This window comes from Callorhinchus milii, unplaced genomic scaffold (genome assembly GCF_018977255.1).
Source record: "Callorhinchus milii isolate IMCB2004 unplaced genomic scaffold, IMCB_Cmil_1.0 Scaffold20, whole genome shotgun sequence".
Taxonomy (NCBI): Eukaryota; Metazoa; Chordata; class Chondrichthyes; order Chimaeriformes; family Callorhinchidae; genus Callorhinchus; species Callorhinchus milii.
Window position 1 is genome coordinate 3,453,066 of NW_024704761.1, and position 18,956 is coordinate 3,472,021.

At 48.8% G+C, this 18,956-nt stretch overlaps 2 protein-coding genes across 2 annotated transcripts; both read left to right on the forward strand.

Moving 5' to 3' along the window:
* Positions 1 to 436: 436 nt before the first annotated feature.
* Positions 437 to 12,401, forward strand: notum1a (notum, palmitoleoyl-protein carboxylesterase a). Its single transcript, XM_042342589.1, has 11 exons — positions 437 to 951; positions 3,325 to 3,377; positions 4,567 to 4,662; positions 5,253 to 5,313; positions 5,837 to 5,895; positions 6,417 to 6,519; positions 9,621 to 9,812; positions 10,370 to 10,470; positions 10,566 to 10,713; positions 10,981 to 11,028; positions 11,413 to 12,401. Exons 1-11 carry the CDS (start codon positions 521 to 523, stop codon positions 11,717 to 11,719), a joined length of 1,599 nt encoding a protein of 532 aa, XP_042198523.1. The 5' UTR covers positions 437 to 520; the 3' UTR covers positions 11,720 to 12,401.
* A 1,993-nt stretch (positions 12,402 to 14,394) lies between these two features.
* Positions 14,395 to 15,424, forward strand: LOC103175577 (myeloid-associated differentiation marker-like protein 2). Its single transcript, XM_007888687.2, has one exon. It carries the CDS (start codon positions 14,474 to 14,476, stop codon positions 15,377 to 15,379), a length of 906 nt encoding a protein of 301 aa, XP_007886878.2. The 5' UTR covers positions 14,395 to 14,473; the 3' UTR covers positions 15,380 to 15,424.
* The last annotated feature ends 3,532 nt before the right edge of the window (positions 15,425 to 18,956 follow it).

Here is an 18,956-nt window from a genome sequence, read left to right on the forward strand (position 1 = left end):
TGATTTTTGTTTGGGGGGTGGGTTGGGGTGTGGGGGTGGTTGGGGTGGGGGGGGGGGGGGGGAGGAGAGGGGTAGAATCAATATACTTTTCTTGCCTCCGAAAAAGAGATTTGACAAAAACACAAACTTTTTTTTCCTGGGGTTGGGGGGGAAAAATTTTTAAAAAATTGAAAAATAAGATTTTTTTCACCCCCTCTAAAAAAAATTCGAGTGTTTTCTCGAATATTATATAGGGGAGAGGGGGTGGGGGGGGGGGGGGGTCAGGACTCCCTGGATTGTGAGTGAGTGTGTGTGTGTGTGAGTGTGTGTGTGTGTGTTTGAGGTTACACGTTAAGGGACAGGAGGGATTTTTGGAGGTGATTTAAAGTTGTTGTTGGGAGTGTGGGAGTGGGAGAGGGATTTTTGGAGGTGATTTAAAGTTGTTGTTGTTGGGAGTGTGGGAGTGGGAGAGGGATTGTTGGAGGTGATTTAAAGTTGTTGTTGTTGGGAGTGGGAGAGTTGGGAGTGGGAGAGGTGAGAGATGGGCTGCGATCGGTGCTTCAAGAGAGACTCTGCTGCTGCCACTCTGCTTCGGTCGCTCCTCGTCGTGTCGCTGCTTCTCGGCTGCTCCCAGGCCAGGAAGAGCTGGAGGAACAGCCGACAGAGCGCACACTACCGCCGGCCACAGGGCACGTCCAGCCGGGAGAGGGGCGAGGCTGCGGGGGCGGGTGCCTGGTCCCACCACCCCGGGGCTGGGGGGCTGGGGGTGGGGGTGGGGGCCATGGGAGATGGGGAGGAAAGCTTCACCCTGGACTTCACGGCGGTGGAGGGCAACATCGAGAACTTTATGACCCAGATCAAGAACCTGGCTCGCTCCCTGTACCCCTGCTCGGTGCAGAAACTCAACGACGACATGAAGCTCCACCGTTTGGACAACTCCTCGGTCACCTGTAACGATGGGACGCCGGCAGGGTAAGCCCACACCTCCCTGCTGCCGTCTCTCTGCCTCCCTCTCCCTCTCTCTCTGTCTCTCCCTCTCCCTCTCTGTCTCCCTCTCCCTCTCCCTCTCTGTCTCCCTCTCCCTCTCTGTCTCCCTCTCCCTCTCCCTCTCTGTCTCCCTCTCTGTCTTCCTCTCTGTCTCCCTCTCCCTCTCTGTCTCCCTCTCTGTCTCCCTCTCTGTCTCCCTCTCTGTCTCCCTCTCCCTCTCTGTCTTCCTCTCTGTCTCCCTCTCCCTCTCTGTCTCCCTCTCTGTCTCCCTCTCCCTCTCTGTCTCCCTCTCCCTCTCTGTCTCCCTCTCCCTCTCTGTCTCCCTCTCCCTCTCTGTCTCCCTCTCCCTCTCTGTCTCCCTCTCCCTCTCTGTCTCCCTCTCCCTCTCTGTCTCCCTCTCCCTCTCTGTCTCCCTCTCCCTCTCTGTCTCCCTCTCCCTCTCTGTCTCCCTCTCCCTCTCTGTCTCCCTCTCCCTCTCTGTCTCCCTCTCCCTCTCTGTCTCCCTCTCCGTCTCTGTCTCCCTCTCCCTCTCCCTCTCTATCTCCCTCTCCCTCTCTCTCTGTCTCCCCCTCTCTGTCTCTCTCTCTGGGAGATGTTTGACTCGCGTGTTTCCCTGGAGCTCAGTAGATAAGAGACTCTCCTCTCGAGCCAGAGGACCAGGGTTTGATTCCCGGACCGGGAGAAACTTTGGGCAGGTCCCCCCCCCCCCCCCCCACACACACCTCTGCTCACCCCCCGGCAGTGCAGTAGGAACCCGGTTGGTTCGTCGATCAGATGCAATGCAATGGTGGTGATGGTTATTGTGTTCCCGTTAGTCTGATGGGAAAGTGTTGATGATGGAATCTTTCTCGACACCAGTGAGACATTTCCATGTCTCGCCTTCCCCTAAATATTGAAGGAAGCGGCTCCTATCCCGGTGTCCGGGGCATTGTCAGCTCATCTCTCTCTCTCTCTCTCTCTGGGACTAGACCCGTTATTTAGTGCTTGTGTGTGTGTGTGTGTGTGTGTGGGGGGGGGGGGGGGGGGGGGGTTGGTGTGTGTGAGGGGCAGTAGTGGGGGGGGGGGGGTTGTTTAGGACAGTTGGCAGCAATATTCTGTGTTAAAAACCTGGTCAGTGTACCGCCCGCTGTTCAGTTGCGTGACTTTAGCAGATGTCCCGCCTGTCCCTTTAACACCTATGGTCCCCATCTCAGCGCCGCTCACAGCAGCTTCTGACCACCTCTGGTTCATCACTATCTCTTTGTCTTTTCAAAGGATTTGGGTTTGCTGACACCCCCTCCCCAACCCCCCCCCCCCCCCACCCCCCACCCCCACCCCCCCCACCCCCGAGAGCCGACAGCGTCCCAGGGATAACATTCGGGAGCAAACCATCTCCCGTCTAAACAGCAAAAATGCTTCGTAAAATGCGCCAAATGCAATCAATCGGACGCCGTGTCCGGTTTGGATCAAGAGCGCAGAGTGATGGCTCAGTGGAGGGGGTTACTTTGGGGGGAGAGAGAGAGAGAGAGAGAGAGAGAGAGAGAGAGAGAGGAGGACAGGGAGAGAGAATCGCAGCTGTAAAAATGCGCTCATCTCTACCTGAGAGGTCCTTAGGCTCACAGCGCAAAGTGCTTTAGCCAACAGCTGTGGGCAGATGTGATGTGATGTGATGAGGCTGATTAACTGGGGGGTCAATGCGGTGCGTGTGTATAAATGGGTGTGCATATACACATGTGCACGTCTGTGTAAGCATGTGTGTGTTTACATGTGTGTGTGTGTAGATGTGTGCATGTGTGTGTAAGTGTGGATGTAGATGGACCATTGCCACCGCTGCTATCTCACTGATGGCTACACCTGGTGTCTCACTGCCCCGTGAGCCTGGTCTGTTTCACAGTCACTCTATCCCTCTCCTCATGTCTCGACCCCCTTTCAAGTTTGGCGCATCTTCACATCAAACCATCCCTTGGAGATGGGAGAGAAGATGAGAGCGAGAGAGGGAGAGGGTTAGACGGGGGGGAACGGCCGAGTGATAAGCTATAACCTTCCCTAGTTCCCCATCTCCAATTTCCCCCTTGGGAGGGATATGGGTGAAATGGGAAGGTGTGCGACTATGGATCAAGCCCCTGTCCCAAATACTGTCCTGAGTTGAAGACATGGAAAAAGGTGCCAACATACAATCCCCCCCCACCAAAGCTTTGTGTATTGATTTGATTTGCTGCTCGATTACCAAACGAATGAGAATGCGCAATTTCTTCCAAAGAGCAAAGTTATTGGGTGTCAGGGACGCCCATTATACATTGAATTTAGATGTAATGTATATTTAAAACGATGTTCATGCTCCTTCTGCCCCTCTTTTCTCTCCCCACCACCAACATTCAGGTATTATCTGAAAACCTCTAAAGGCAGCAAGCGCTGGTTAATCTTCCTGGAAGGTGAGTTTTGGGGATATAAAATGAGAGAGAGAGTGTGGGGGGGAGAGATGTGTTGAGGGTGATTAGAAGGGTTGTTTAAAATTGTGTGTGTGTGTGTGTGTGGGGGGGGGGGGGGGGGTGGTGTAGAGGATTGGTTTCATTTCATTCATGCGCACAAAACACATAATCAATCCACTTTACAGTACATCTGTGAAGCGCTTTGAGACGTCTCAATGATATGATAATGCATTATATCTAATGCAAGAACTACATAATCCTTACATTTAATCCAGCGCCTTATCGTGTTGTTGTGACATCTCAAAGCGCTTCACAGAATATACTGTACAACGCAGTGACTGCGTACTTTGTAGACTAAAGGGAGAGGGAGGCAATGGTTGAACAGAAGAGCGCCCGGAATCCAAGAGATCTTTTATATCAAAACTGGGAAGATGAAAGTGCCTATCGGGCTGCATGCTGACAGATTTACTACTCGTTAGAGTGGAAATAGCTGCACCGTTGGCTGTGGCCAAGTCATTACACTGCACTACAGCGAGGGGACTCTGTTTATCAGCCTACAAGCTTTTGTTTTTAATATAGATTCGTCTTAATTGGGTCTTTCTTTTTAGATTTCAAGATTTTTCTCCCCACTTTGATCTCATTCACTCCCCTTCGCCCCCCCACCACCCCCCACACGCACACCAGAGACCTTGAAAAGTCCCCGGCTCGGTTCAAGACTTCTTATTTTGTCCTGAAATTTAAGATTGTGAGGAATTGTGTAAGATTTTTCGATTCAGTCTTAAACTGGAAGCTGGTTTTCCATTTCTTTTGGGGGGGGGGCGGTTGGGGCAGGGTGGGGGGCAATCTGCGGAAAATCTTAACGTTGAGACTGGGTGGAATTTTGAATTTTATGCCTCTCAAGGTTCCTTCATCTATGGAGCATTATAAATTCTGTATCTCGGGGGTGGGAAGGTTCATGTTACATTCTGTCTACAAAATATGCAGTCACTGCAATTATGATAATAATCCTTGTATTGGATATAGCACCTTATCAGATCATTGAGATGTCTCAAAGCTTTTCACATATATTTATTGGCTGTTGTTCGCCCACAAAATAGTGCGGTTTTGAATGGTTGTGAGTCAGTGTTGATGGTGCGTCAGTGCTCGCCTGGCTCTGGGCATCTCAATCACACCTCTTGTTTCTCTTGTCCAGGAGGCTGGTACTGCTTCAGTAAAGAGGTGTGCAACACCAGGTATGACACCATGCGACGCCTGATGAGCTCCACAGACTGGCCACAAAGCCGAACAGGTTCGTACACGCAAAGCCCTACGGTGTAGCCCAACAACAGGAACGCTTTTACAGTCCCACAGTTGCTTTCATATCGGGAGAAAATCTCTAAGTACTTTGCACAACTGACATACAACGTTCCTTCCTGGCCTCCTTCTCTCAAAACCCTTCTCTTTGACCACGCCTTCAGTCACTCTCCTACCCCAAACCCAGGTTGGGTGTAGATCCTTGAGTGTCCAATACTTCCCAACGTGAAAGGCACAATACAAAAGTAATTTGTTGTTGTTGAGGTGCTATCCTGCGAGAAGGGCTCTATATGAATGGTTGCTGTTGTTGTTGATGAGGAACCTGAGCTGTGCGTGTATAAAGGGCAGGTTTAAGGTGGACACCAAGAAATAGTTCTTCATACAGAGGAGTGTAACGGCTGGAACAGGTTACCGGGAAGGGTGGCTGTGGCGGGGAACCTTTAGGAAACAATGGTCGAATAGGGGAGCACAGTCTGCAGATTCTGAAAGAATGAGATCAGATGGGCCAAAGGGTCTTCTCCATCCTAATCTCTCTTGTGAAGTGTGGTGATTGACTGTTTTTTTCTAACATTCTTGTTGCCTTAGGGACTGGGATCCTATCTCCACGGCCCGAGGAGAATCCTTACTGGTGGAACGCCAATATGGTGTAAGTTTCAATCAAAGCAGATGGAAGTCTCAATGGAGGGAGATGTATCACGTGATGGTGAAGGTCACACAATGTAAACAGAGCCACTGGAAAGTGTATTAATTACATTTACATGTAATTAATGCTGTGGAGTTCCATAGCGTAGTGTTTTAGTGCGCTCGCTTTGCAAACGAGAGGACCTGGGTTCGATTTCCGGGCAGGGTGAAGCAAGTTTCCTTGCTTCACATGCACACCTCTGTTTACCCAGCAGTAAGTAGGAACCCGGTTGTTAATCGATTGGCTGATCGCTTTCCGGGGGTAATAATCCTCCAAATAAAACTGTACAGCAAGGGAGGAGGCCATTTCCTTCTTTGCGCTTGCGCTGCTTCTCTGAAAGAGCTCTCGGTTTAGTCCAAGTCCCCGGCACCTTGGGACGTCCTCCCGAAGTGAAAGGTGCTATAGAATGTAATTTATTGTTATTATCGCCATTGAGAGCTCCTGTCAGATAATCTCATTCATTACTGCTCCCATTTTTCCATTTCAGTTTCATCCCGTACTGTTCCAGTGACGTATGGAGTGGAGCGTCCCAGAAATCAGAGAAAAGTAAGCTTCTGTCTGATCGCTCTGTCTGTGTGTACCTGTTTGTGTTCCCCTATGGCTCAATGGAAAGAGTTCTCTGACCTCCCCCACCTGAGGCAGAAGGTTATGTGTTCAAGCCCCACATTGGGACTTTGAGCACTCAATCTCGTGCTCTATTGGGGGAGCGGGGACGGGGGGGGAGGAGCAGAGAGTTATTTTTCGGGTAAGATAATAAACTGATTCCCCCTTTGATGAGGATGTTGAAAACTCTGTGACACTATTCGAAAAGTGAAGAGTTTCAACCCCTGTACTGGCCAGCAATGCTCTGAATTAATTGACCATTCACTCCATCGCTGGAGCTGTTGGGACACTTCACGGCTGCCGCGTTTGCTTCCAAAAACAGTCACTATGCTCAATGGCGATTAGTTACACCCCACTTTGACGTGATGAGGAGCATCGTCAAGGCGTGTGGTTTTTTTTTATCGTACAACACAGCCGCAACACAGAGGGTGTGCTCACTACTCTCTGCCTGTTCTGTGTTATAGGTGATTACGCTTTCATGGGAGCCCTGATAATCAAGGAGGTCGTTAAAGCTCTGCTGACCAAAGGCCTTGAGAACGCAAAGGTTCTTTTGCTGGCTGGCACCAGGTATGTGGGTTAGTTGTGGCTGTTGGACGACGGAGGCTGAGTTGCGTTGGGTGTCAGAACTGTTGGGTTTCGGTTGCTTGAGTTTATGCGGAGATGTGTGGTGTGCTCACTCACTGGAGTCTGAAGAGTTGGAGTGTGTCACCAAGTGTAGCTCCAGTGAAATCCACCTCTGATTGGTGTGTTGGGTATTGCTTCTCCAGTTACTGCCATTGTACCACCCTCCACCCCCCACCCCCCCCCCATGCCAGCAAGGCCCCTGCCTCCCCGTCCATCCCTGATTGGGCCCCAAACATCTCCCCCACATCTCCAGTCTCTAGTTGTTTCCCACTGACAACAACTTCCAGTCAACTGGCCTCACTAAGCCACCTCGCTCCCCTCCCATTGCAAATCTGCTTCTCAAATGTGTTACTTCCTCAATAAACAAACCAGGAAGCTGTTAAACATATAGTAATTCTACTCGTCCCAGGTCTCCTCCACCTTCACACAAGCTGGTGACCAACACAGAAAAAGTGTGAAACACCCCCTCCCCCGCCCCCCCCCCTCCCACACGCACATTCGCGCACTCACGTACAATAACTTGCACCATGTAGCACCCTTCATGTGGGGTAGTGCTTCTGAGTGTACACACACACCACACACACACTTATTCACGCATGTGTACAAACACATCTCTGTCTGAGCACGGCTTGGTCAGTAGCACTTAATTCTGGCTCAGAAGTTTGTCTGCTCAGGGTTTTGAGTTCACTCTCTAAAGCTGATGTTTGTAGCCATTGCTTGGGGGGAAGCCTTACATTGTTGGAGATTATTATGAACTTTGGATGATGGGATGTTAAACATGAGGTCCCGTCTGCATGTTTTGAGCTGGACGTTAAAGACCCCGTGACACTATTGGAAAAAGAGGAGGAGGTTTCTCCCGAGGCCTGACTGACAATCTTGTGGATTTGAAACGAAGATTTAAATGAAACTAAATTCACAAAAAAAGCTTGCTGCTGGTGAGCACCAACTTGTGACCTGAAAGACAGATAAGGGGATGTCACGTTGGCTGCCAGTTAAATCACATGGAGATCAAGAATAATGCTGAGAACTCAAATCAGCTGAAAGGAATGAATGAATAGATAGATCCGTTACTCTTCCTCCATATGAGACTTCTAGAAAGGGTCAGGGTTTGTTTCCCCCACCCCCCACACCAAAAGACTGAACAAGAGCCTCCCCTAGTGGTCACAGACCAGAATGTCATAGATTCAAAGTGTCTGAGATTGGCTCTAAAAATTGGCCTCGGGAATCGGGAATCTGTTCTGGCGTCATCCTGGGCTGAAGTGAGATAATTGATAATTGGGAAGGTGGTGGTCGGCGGGGGTGGGGAGAGAAGGGAGAGGAAATAATAATAATAATCCTTGCATTTGATATAGGGCCTTGTCAGATCTTCGCGACATCTCAAAACGTTTCACATGATAAATTGTAAAATGAATTGACTGTGTATTTGTGGGTGAAACTCTAAATTTGAACAGGAGAAGGGATAATATAAGTGAGGATAAATCAGGAGAATGACTTTGAAGTCTAAAGGGGAGAGATGGAGGTCAGTGATCGTTTGAAGCTCGGGAGGTGGCTCAGGACCTGAAAACCATTAAACAAAGGGAGCGATGAAGATGAGTTTGGAGATGTGACTTCGTTCCTCTTGCTTGACTGATGTGCAGCTGGCGTTTCCACAGCGACTTCCCCACAACAGCTGGAGCGCACACGCTGACCGGGGGCCACAATGGGGCGGTGAGGGTTTGCTGTTTCGAAGCAGCACTGGAGCATGGTAGCATTAGGGCCAAGTCACTTACTATGAGTCCTGTAGCTCAGTGGTTAGAGCACGCGCTTTGCAAGTGAGAGACCTGAGTTCAATTCCAGGCAGGTCAGGGCCAAACCTTGGGCAAGTTTCCTTACTCCACACAGAGCCTAATAATAATCCCTCCAAAACCAAAAACAATAATAAATTGGTCATTTTCAATCTACAACTGTTTGTGGGACATTGCTGTGCGCAATTGGCTGCCGCGTTCGCCCACAAATATACAGTCAATTCACTTTACAGTGTGTTCTGTGAAGCGCTTTGGGACGTCCTCCCGACGTGAAAAGCGCTATATCAAAATGCAAGGATTATTATTATTATGTTACAGAACTCATTCGTTTCTTAATCACTTTAACCCCCCCCACCCCACCAGATGGTTCTTATTCTCTTGGTCACTTTGCTCCATTTCCACTTGCTAAGAATTACGACTGTGCTCTCTGTGCTTCAAGATTGAACACCAAGCCCCCACCCAATTGACCTAATTCCAGTGTGCGGGAGGGAGGGGACCGGGAGTTTAGGAGAAACTTGTGAAGTTTATCTTTGAGTTTAAGAGCAATGTAAGGAGTAACTGCAGGATGATCCTGAGTCACCTTTTAATTTGAAGGCACACTGGCTCTAAGGGCTGAGACCAAAATAAATTTCTGGACTCATCCAACACTTCTCAGTCTATAAACCGGGGAGAGTTGCTCGGCATCACCCTCGCACATCGCCTTGGACGCCCCCCCGCCCACGCGGAACAGGGACTAACCTCGGTTGCGTAATCTGTATTAAAATAACGCTAACAATCTCTGTAGTTTTAAGTTGGCCACTCAAAGAATGTGCCTCTTTGTTGTGGTGTTTTTATTCCGCTGGGTTTATGGCCCATGTGGTTCTGTTTTACCGCGTTGTGGGTTCGTTCGTTCCATCTGCCCCCAGATGTGGTTTGAGGGGGGAAAGAAAACAACACAAACGGAATGAATAAAGTTCGACGTCGCTTCACATCTTTCCCTCCTTTCCCTCCCTCCCCATTGGCGGTTGGGCCTTCAGCCTCTCTACCCCGACCCATTGGAACTCCATCCCAGAGCCCACTATCTTGCCCCCATCTTTGCCTCCTTCAAGGCCCATCTCAATACCTTCTTCTTCGACTGCACCTTTGGTCACCCTCCCCTTGCCCTCCAGTCTTCCTGATCTCAACCCCCAGAATTTGGGTGCAAATGCTTGACTGTCCAGTGGCTCGGAATGTCCTCCCGACATGAAAGACTCTGTGTAAGTGTAACTGTTGTTGTTTCAGCGCTGGGGGTACAGGGGTGCTGCTGAACTTGGATCGAGTGGCTGCGCAGCTGGAAGAGGCCGGTTTTCCCGGGATCCAGGTGCGGGGATTGGCTGATTCCGGCTGGTTCCTGGACAACAAGCAGTTCACCAGGACTGACTGCCTGGACACCATATCGTGCGCTCCCACCGAAGCCATCAAGAAAGGAATCCGGTAATAATAATAATCCTCGCATTTGATACAGCGCCTTATGTCTTCGGGACATAAGGCCTCATAAGATCTCGAAGACCTGGAAGCTCGGTCGATGGCCATTTTTTATTTGGAGCACACACACACCCTCTCCACAGTTATAGCACAGATGGTAGAACTGTAGTATGTGTATGTGTGTCAGCTTGGCTCAGTGGTACTGCAGTGCTCTCGTCTGAGTCACAAGGTCGTGGATTCAAGCCTCTACATTGGGATTGGAATCACACAGTCTCAGCTGACGCTCCAATACAGTGCTGGGGGCAGAGTTTGTTGTACTGTAGGAGGTGCTGTCCTTTAGATGAGACGTTAAACGGAAGTTCTGTCTGCATGTTCAGGAGGATGTTAAAGATCTCATTGGCACTATTCGAAAAGAGAAGGGAGTTTCTCTCTCCTGGTTTCCTGGCCAACAATCCCCCAAATAAAATTGATCACTCACTCTATGACTGTTTGTGGGACACTGCTGTGTGCAATTGGGCTGCCGTGTTCACCTGTAAATGCACTTCAAATGACATCTTTTCTTCCAGATACTGGAACGGAGAGGTCCCAGAACGCTGCAAAAAACAGTTCAAAGACGGGGAAGAATGGAACTGCTTCTTTGGGTACAAGATTTACCCAACTTTAAAAAGTAAGTGACTCGTGTCTCTGGTTGGGGAGGGAAACGGAAATGGGCAGGAGGGAGCTTGGTTTAACGCCTCCGTTGGTTTTGTCCATTGTTTGCAGGTCCGCTGTTTGTGGTTCAGTGGCTGTTTGACGAGGCTCAGTTGACCGTGGACAATGTCCACCTGACCGGGCAGCCTGTTCAGGAAGGCCAGTGGAACTACATTCAGAATCTGGGCAGAGAGCTGAAGAACACCCTCAAGGATGTGCCGTAAGTTACAAGGCTTCAACGTGTCTGTCTGATGGATTGACCCGATATAATAATAACCCTCCCATTTGATTTAGTGTATCAGCGTGTCGCAAGAGACTTCTTAAAGCACTACACGGGATGTATTGTAAAGTGGAGTGACTACCTTGTGGGCGAAACAATGACTGTACCTGACAACAATTCGCTGTGAGGCACTTTGATGTGTTGCACGGTTTCTGCGCGTGTCCCCCGTGAGCTGATTATTTACGGGTGACCCTTGGTGTTTTGCAGAGCTGTCTTTGCCCCCGCCTGCTTGTCCCATGAAGTCATCACGAAGAGGTTAGTTACAAATCGGGGGGTGGAGGGGGAAATGTCATGCTCTGTATCTAAATGGGAGGGCAAAATTGGGTCGTTTCTTAGTGACAAAATCTGGAATTCCAAGACAACGCCTCTCCCCCCCCCCACCCCCCCCCCCCAAATCTATTCTACGTCAAAGAGTAATCCATTTTCAGATGTTAAAAGGATCTTGGCCTGTTTCACGTCCCCCTGCCCTGCCCACTCCCACATGGCCAGTCGGGCCTTTAGCCTTTCTGCCCCCACCCCTGGGAACTCCCATCATCCCGGAGTATCTGCAAGTTGTTGTTGTTGTTGTGGGACGCTTCAGTGGCAGGTGTGACATTGATGGAGCGTTGCTATTATTGTTGTTGTTGTTGTTGTGTTCAGTTACTGGCTGAACATCCACGTGAAGGGGGTGCCGTTGGCTCGGGCTCTGCACTGCTGGGACCGCAGCCACCAGGAGGGGAGCAGGAGCAGCAAGAATTCGCTCAAGGGCTGCCCCACCCACCTGATCGACGGCTGCCACTGGCCGCACTGCAACCCCACCTGCCCCACGATCAGGGACCAATACACAGGGCAGGAGATGTCCGTCATCGAGTTCCTCATGCACATGGGCTTCGACATCCAGAAGATGGCTCAGCAACAGGGGATGGAGGTCAGCAAACTGCTGGCTATGCTGAGCAGCGGCAGCTAAGAGTCCCGACCGACAGAAACTCGGGACCCGCCAGACTTTCAAAACGAAGGGGGAAAGGAAACCAAAATCGTCCACTGGCGGTGGAGGGAGCCACAAGGGCCTTCGTTAAGTTAAGCCCCCCCGAACCGAACCACCATCAAAAACAACCCGCATTGCCTTCAGACAAGTGGTGGGAAGCACTGGATTGTTCAGACAATGCGAAGGAAAGATATGGTCCGCTTTCCGCACAACATCGCCACTAGATCACAAGACGAGAGGAACTCCCAACCAAGCCGTAAAACACAGAGAAGGACTTTCCTTTTGATTTCAGGTTCACAGACTGACACAAAGGACAGGACATAGGGCAGGACAGACAGGCTGACACGTGAACATAGGACAGGACACATTGACTGACACAAGGACACAGGACAAGACACACAGGGACATGGAACAGGATAGACTGGCTAACACAGGAAAGCTGCGGTTACGACTGACACAAAACTATTAATAAATATTCTGTACTTAACAAACTAAAAAAAAGCTACGTTTGGTAATTTTACATATTTATTTTATTGTGTAAATCGTATTTATAATTCTTATTGAAGGGCAGAGAGCTAAAGTATGTTTCTTTATAAAAAAAATTGTAAATAGTGTTCTCTTAATCGCATGTCTTTGGAATGGAATTAAAAACAGAACCATCTTACTACAGTCACACACCTGTCTTTTGTGTTGGTCTCTTAAGCACTGAATGCTTTCAGCCACTACACCCCTCAAACTCTGGAGCTCTCTCCCTCAATCCCTCTCCCTTGCCCAATCCTTCCCCATCTTCAGGTCGCACCCGAAGACCTTCCTCTTTGACCGTGCTAACGGTCACCTCCCCACCCCCCCAGCCTAGCATTGTGCTCCACCGCCGTCAAGCGCTCTAGGACGCTACCCTACGTGAGGGACGCCAAATAAATGTAGGTTATTGTTGTTCCTGGTTTCCTAAATTCCTCTCACACACAATCATAGACACTTGCTGACACATAATGCACTACTGTCCCCTTGTGGACAAGGGGAGTAAAGTTCCTGACGCTGTTTGTGGTGCAAATTGAGATAAAATTTATGGTGTGAGGAGGCCGGTTATCGGGCATTTTTGGGGTTTCAATGAGAGTCATGATCTTCGCATTTGACGTGGTGCTCTATCACATTTGAAACATCTTCAAAGCACTTCATGATAATGACTGTCAAATGCAGTGACTGTGATCGTCGGTGAACGCAGCAGCCAATTTGCACACGGCAAGGCCCCACAAACAACCTGGAAGTGGAAGCCAGGCTTTATCTGGGGGAGTTTCCGGCAGTGTCATGTACTTCAACAGACACTCTGGAGTTCCCCAAACCTTGGCTCTTGCAGACCTGTGCCTAATACTTTGTGGAATTAGATAAACAGGATGCGTCCCTCCAGGGAGAGAGAGAGAGAGAGAGAGAGAGAGCGCATTCCATTCCGCAAATCTATCTCTGGAATTTCCATGCGTAAGTGGGATGCATGGAATTCTCAGTTTGGTTTGGATATTCTTAAGTCTTAAGCATAGTGATGGGTTTCCGCATATGTCAAGACACCTACCCGACTGACCAAAATAAAACGAGTCCCACTGCCCTGGCCTCACAAATTCCTTGCAACCCTGAGTTCCATCAGGCGCTCACCCTCTGGAGATTTAACCAAATCTTTTCTCCAATCTTGTCCGGACATGATGCTCACATTCCCGAAATATCACACACCCACACGCGCGAATATACACAAAAAACAAGTTTGTTTGACTATCGTGTATCCGTTTATTTTGTTTGAAAACAATATATCTAAAAAGATAAAAAGAGTTTCAGGCGCACAAAGGAAAAGGGGGGCCCGGGGAAATCTGAATTTGCCTCAAGTGTGAAAACTCGGGATTTCGCCCACAAAATCCGGTCAATTCGATTTACGCTAAACTCCGTGAGACTCTTTGTGAGAAGTCTCAATGATGCGATAAGGCGCCATATCAAATGCAAGGATTATTATTATATTATTCTTATTAAAGCCGAGACTTGTGAATGTGTCTCTCTCTCTCTCTCCCTCCGTGCCCTCTGCAGGCCCAATGCTCTCTAGAATTCGCTGAGCGAGGACGTGAGCGGAGGGGGAAAAGAGAGTGCGCATTCCACCCCAGCGATCTATCTCTGGAATTTACAGTGTGTAGGTGGGATGCCTGGAATTCTCAGTCGGGTTCGGATACTCTTTTAAAAGTCTTAAGCATGGTGATGGGTTTCTGCACGTGTGTCCAGACACCCACCCAACCCAAACCCAAACCCCACCCACCCAGGCTGACATGCTGTGCTCTCTTTCCGTTCCTCTATTTATAGCTAAACTGGGCTGAATACCAGAAGCGTCCAAAATAACTCGCCTTATTATTCCAGTCACAGAGGAGAGAGAGAGAGAGAGAGCGAGCAAGCGGGGAGAGAGAGAGAGAGAGAGAGAAATCCGCTGGCAAATCAGAAAAAAGGACTGACGGAACAGACAGACTGGGCTGGTTTTGGAGCTGATACGGACAGACGGTGTTGCGAGGGAGGTGAGGCCGGTGTCGGTGGCTGGTTCCCCTGAGAGAGAGAGAGAGACAGACAGACACACACACACACACAGGGGAGGAGGTGGGGAGGGAGAGGGAGAGGGAGGGAGGAGGTGAGGTGGGGGAGGGGGGGAGAGGACTGGGGGGGAGAAAGAAAGAGTGGAGAGGGTCAGACAGACCCAGGTGCTCTGAGGCGCTCAGCATGGACTCCCCGGGTTATCTGAACCTCTCGGCTGTGGCCTCGCTGGTGGGGGTGGTGAGGCTGCTGGAGATCGCCTTGGGCTGCGTCACCTTCAGCCTGGTCTGTCACGACGGCGGCTACGGCCAGGATTACGGTAACTTCTGCGTCTTCGTCTGGTGCTTCTGCTTCGCCATGAGCACCCTGATCGTCTCCTTCGAGTTCACACGGCTCCACAGCTGCCTGCGCCTGTCCTGGGACAACCTGACCATCTCCTTCGCCATGTTGGCCTCCCTCATGTACCTGACCGCCAGCACCGTCTACCCCATCTACTTCGTGCGCTGGGACTGCGCCCGGGGGCTGGGCGGCAACGATTGCGAATCGCGCAACTTCAGGCTGTCGGCCAGCGTGTGCTCGGCTCTGGCCTGCGTCGCCTACATGGTGGAGGTCCACTTGACCCGGGCCAAGCCCGGCCACGTCCGCGGCTACATGGCCACTCCGCCCGGGCTGCTCAAGGTGGTCCAGGTCTACGTAGCGTGCATCATCTTCGGGGCGTTGGTCAACGGGAGCCAGTACGAACGGTACATCGCGACCCGCTGGTGTGTGGCCGTCTACTCCCTCTGCTTCATCCTCACGGCGGCCGTCATCCTCCTCAACATCTCCGGCAGGAAGGCCGCCTTCAGGTGCCCCACTGACCGCTTCGTGGTCCTGTTCACCTTCTTCGCTCTCCTCCTGTACCTGAGCGCCGCCATCATCTGGCCCATCTTCTGCTTCGACAGCAAGTACGGCTCCCCCCGCCGGCCCTCGCACTGCCCCTCCGGCCGCTGCCCCTGGGACAGCCAGCTGGTCATCACCATCTTCACCTACATCAACCTCCTTCTGTACCTGGTCGACCTGGTCTACTCGCAGAAAATACGCTTTGTCGGGTAGAGGGGAGGGAATGGCGCCTCTCCTCCCCAACTGCTTCCCCTTCTTCCCCCTCTCCTCACCCCTTCTTCCTCTCTCTGCTCTCCTTCTTCCCCCTCTCCTCTCCCCTTCTTCCTCTCTCCACTCTCCTCCTTCCCCTCTCCTCTCCCCTTCCCCCCTCCCCTCTTCCCTCCTTTCCCTCTCCTCTCTCCTTCTTGCCCCCTCCCCTCTCCCCTCCTTCCCCTCTCCTCTCCTCTCCCTCATCTTCTCTCTCTCACCCTCCCCCATTCTCCCCCTCAGCTCCTTCCTTTTCTCCCCCCCCCCCCCTCTCTCTCTCTCTTTATATATATAAATCACCTCACCACTATTCCTGATGCTGGCAGTACAGTAAGGAAAGAAGTTTGTTGGATTAATGACTGAGTTTCTCTGACGAGTGTATCCGTTTTCGGGTGTTATTGTTCGGGCTCAATTTGTGGCTGAACTCAAGGCCGGGCAAATTTGGACACAATACCTCACCCGTGGGACTTGTCCCCAGAAATCAGGAGGTGTATGGTCACCCTACACAAGGGATATGTAGAATAATCAACAACAACAACAACAAATTGCATTTCTATAGCACCTTCCACATTTGCAGGTTGTCCCCAGGCACTGGACAGTGGAGGGTTTGCAAAAAAAACGGGGCGGGTGGGTGGTGGGGAGTGGGGAGTGGGGCGGAGGGGAATGGATCAGAGTTCAAGTTCTGAATCTTTGGCCCTGGACTAAAGTTCAAAGTATAAATTATTGAATACTTTTTTTTTGGTGGGAAGTGGGTGGGGTGGGGTGGGGGGGGGGGGATTTTTTTTGTTTAGAGATGCCCTGATTTGTTGGGGACGCCGTCTTTCTTTCTTTCTTTCTTTCTTTCTTTCTTTCTTTCTTTCTTTCTTTCTTTCTTTCTTTCTTTCTTTCTTTCTTTCTTTCTTTCTTTTTCTTTCTTTCTTTCTTTCTTTCTTTCTTTCTTTCTTTCTTTCTTTCTTTCTTTCTTTCTTTCTTTCTTTCTTTCTTTCTTTCTTTCTTTCTTTCTTTCTTTCTTTCTTTCTTTCTTTCTTTCTTTCTTTCTTTCTTTCTTTCTTTCTTTCTTTCTTTCTCTCTCTCTCTCTCGCATGCATGATAAAAAGGTCAACACTTCGAATGCTTAAGTAAAAAAAGTCAAGACTCTGTTTCAAAAGTTTCCCATGTCACGAGATCGACTGTAATAGTCTTGGCGCTTTTAAGAGCACGGAAACGTCTCAAAGCGCTTCACGGGTTCGTGATTTTTGAAGTCTGGTACACGTGCAAGAGAAATTGATCCGGGTGGCAACTTCTGTGGGGTTGCTTTAACGTTGAGAGAACTCTATGAGAGGTGGGGTGGAGAGGGAGGGGTTGGGAGTTTGCAGAGAAGGAAGGGGATGAATTGGAGTTATTTTCTGTGGGATCATTGATGATTTGAGAGCCAGCCGGGATGGGAATCACGTTCTCCGAGAATCCCCAAACCACTTTATGAGCTTGTATATGTACGCATTATCCAGAGGTGCCTTCCTTATCAATATCGTTTTTTTTACAGTATTTCTTAAGAGAGTCTCTTAATAAGGCACCGCATTGGACATCCCAAAAATCTGCACACTGGAAATAGGTCGAGAGTTCTCCCTGTTCGATCTGACATAATTTTTTTCCTGGAAGGAATAACTTGGGTCCCTTACCTAAGGAATCATGTTAAGAAATACAGCAAAATAGACTCTATTAATATAAAGTAACATTGGATTGTAAGATAATTAGTAGAGCACAGCACGGGTAAGGCTACAAACTGTTAAGAAAATGAAAAATCTTTTAAGATTGAGTGTTGGTTGTGATTTTCTTGTGTTACATTGCTCTTAATATCTCATCTTATTCATTTATTATTATTATTAAAATTATAATAAACAGTACTAACAATTGTTACATCCCAATTTAAACTTTCAGTGAAACCCCCAAACCAGGTGTTTTAGGCCATTTGTTATGGTGGGAAAAGAATCAATGGGATTGTTTTAAAACACTTTCCAAAATGTAAATAGTTTGTTTGTATTGCGAGCTTCAATTTGACTTTTTTTTATTATTATGATGTGAAAAGAACTACAAAGTACTTATAATATTATTGTTATTACAAAGTATTTACCACAACATGCCTTTTGATGGACTGGGTGCAATGAACTGGGGCAAGAGGATGTTATTCACTTGTTTAACAGAAGCATAAATGTAACAGAGTCACACAAAAGTCCAACAAATACACATTGACACAGTTTTGTGTTCAAAATGTATCATAGATTTTTTTTAACTTTTTTTGGAAGAGATGTACAGGGGGTGTTCACAAAGTCCTGTTACCCCCATGTTTTTTTTTCTATTGACCACGATGATAATTGTATTGAGCAGTACTGTACTTCTTTGTATTCAGTACAAGTGTTTAACTGTATTTAGAGGTCCAGAGGATAGGTATGTGTGTGCGTGTGTGTGTGTGAGCGCCATCATGTTCATGGCAGATAATGATCCGTCACCATTTTCAGTGCCACATTCTCCGTAGCATGGAGATGAGGAAATTACTGGTATCAGACATTACTACACTCAACTGATCTGCAACAGGAAATAAAAATTCACGGTAAGAAAGAAAACAGGATGTAACAGGACTTTGTGAACACCCTGAACATAGGTTTGACTGCAGCTGTATATTTCACTATTTAAACTGCAAGCACCTTTTTTTTTTGAAGCTGGGAGAATGATGTGCACTTTTGCTGCTGTTTTCATTAGCTTTGAATCTTAGCCAGTGCAGATCAATGACGGAAATACACTGTTTCTATGAATTCAGCTGAGTCAGCGAAGTTAATCTGCACGTCGCATTAGTGAAGCCTAGCAGAAATTCACATGGAAGTGGAGCTGTTAGCAGGTTAAAATATCGTTGCACTGTCTGTCTGGAAAGCAAAAGTATTCTAAGCTGCTTCATATTTATGATAATTTTGATCTCATGGGTAAAAGATCTTGCGTGAATAAATGCATGAAGAAATCCGAGTGTGTAACAGGTATTCTGCGTATAATGTGACAAAAAATAAAAATTGGCTGCAATTTCATATCTCGTGTCTTGTGATTCATCAGAATGTCATCAGCTGTTTGAGAACCTGTTGGTCAAATTCCCAGTGGGAATATTTCAGAGGTTTAGCGATTATGATAAGAATCCTTGCATATATGAAACTGAACTCTGGAATTTCATCCCAGAATCCCTCCACCTTTCCACATCCCTTGCCTACTTCAAGGCCCATCTCAAGACATTCCTCTTTGACTGTGCTTTGGATCGCACTCCCGACCCCACCCTCTACCCCTTTTGAATCCAATCCTCAGCTCAGATGCAAACCCTGAACTGTCCAGTGCCTTGGGGGCAATCGTCCAACATGAAAAGCACTGTGTCCGTGCAATTTTGTTGCTCTTGGAGCATCTCTACCATCAAAATGTCTCAGGGCGATTGCTGTCAGGTGCGGCGACTGTCTATTTTGTAGGTAGGCACAGGCGGACAATTTCTGCGCCGGAAGGTCCTAATAGTACGTCCGGTTCCTAAGTTTTAAAC

Excerpts from the sequence above, each read along its gene's own strand:
- notum1a (XM_042342589.1), top strand. The coding sequence starts at position 521 with ATGGGCTGCGATCGGTGCTTCAAGAGAGACTCTGCTGCTGCCACTCTG. Across the intron at positions 952-3,324 it reads AACGATGGGACGCCGGCAGG|GTATTATCTGAAAACCTCTA; the intron begins GTAAGCCCACAC and ends ACCAACATTCAG. Across the intron at positions 11,029-11,412 it reads CATGAAGTCATCACGAAGAG|TTACTGGCTGAACATCCACG; the intron begins GTTAGTTACAAA and ends TGTTGTGTTCAG.
- LOC103175577 (XM_007888687.2), top strand. The coding sequence starts at position 14,474 with ATGGACTCCCCGGGTTATCTGAACCTCTCGGCTGTGGCCTCGCTGGTG.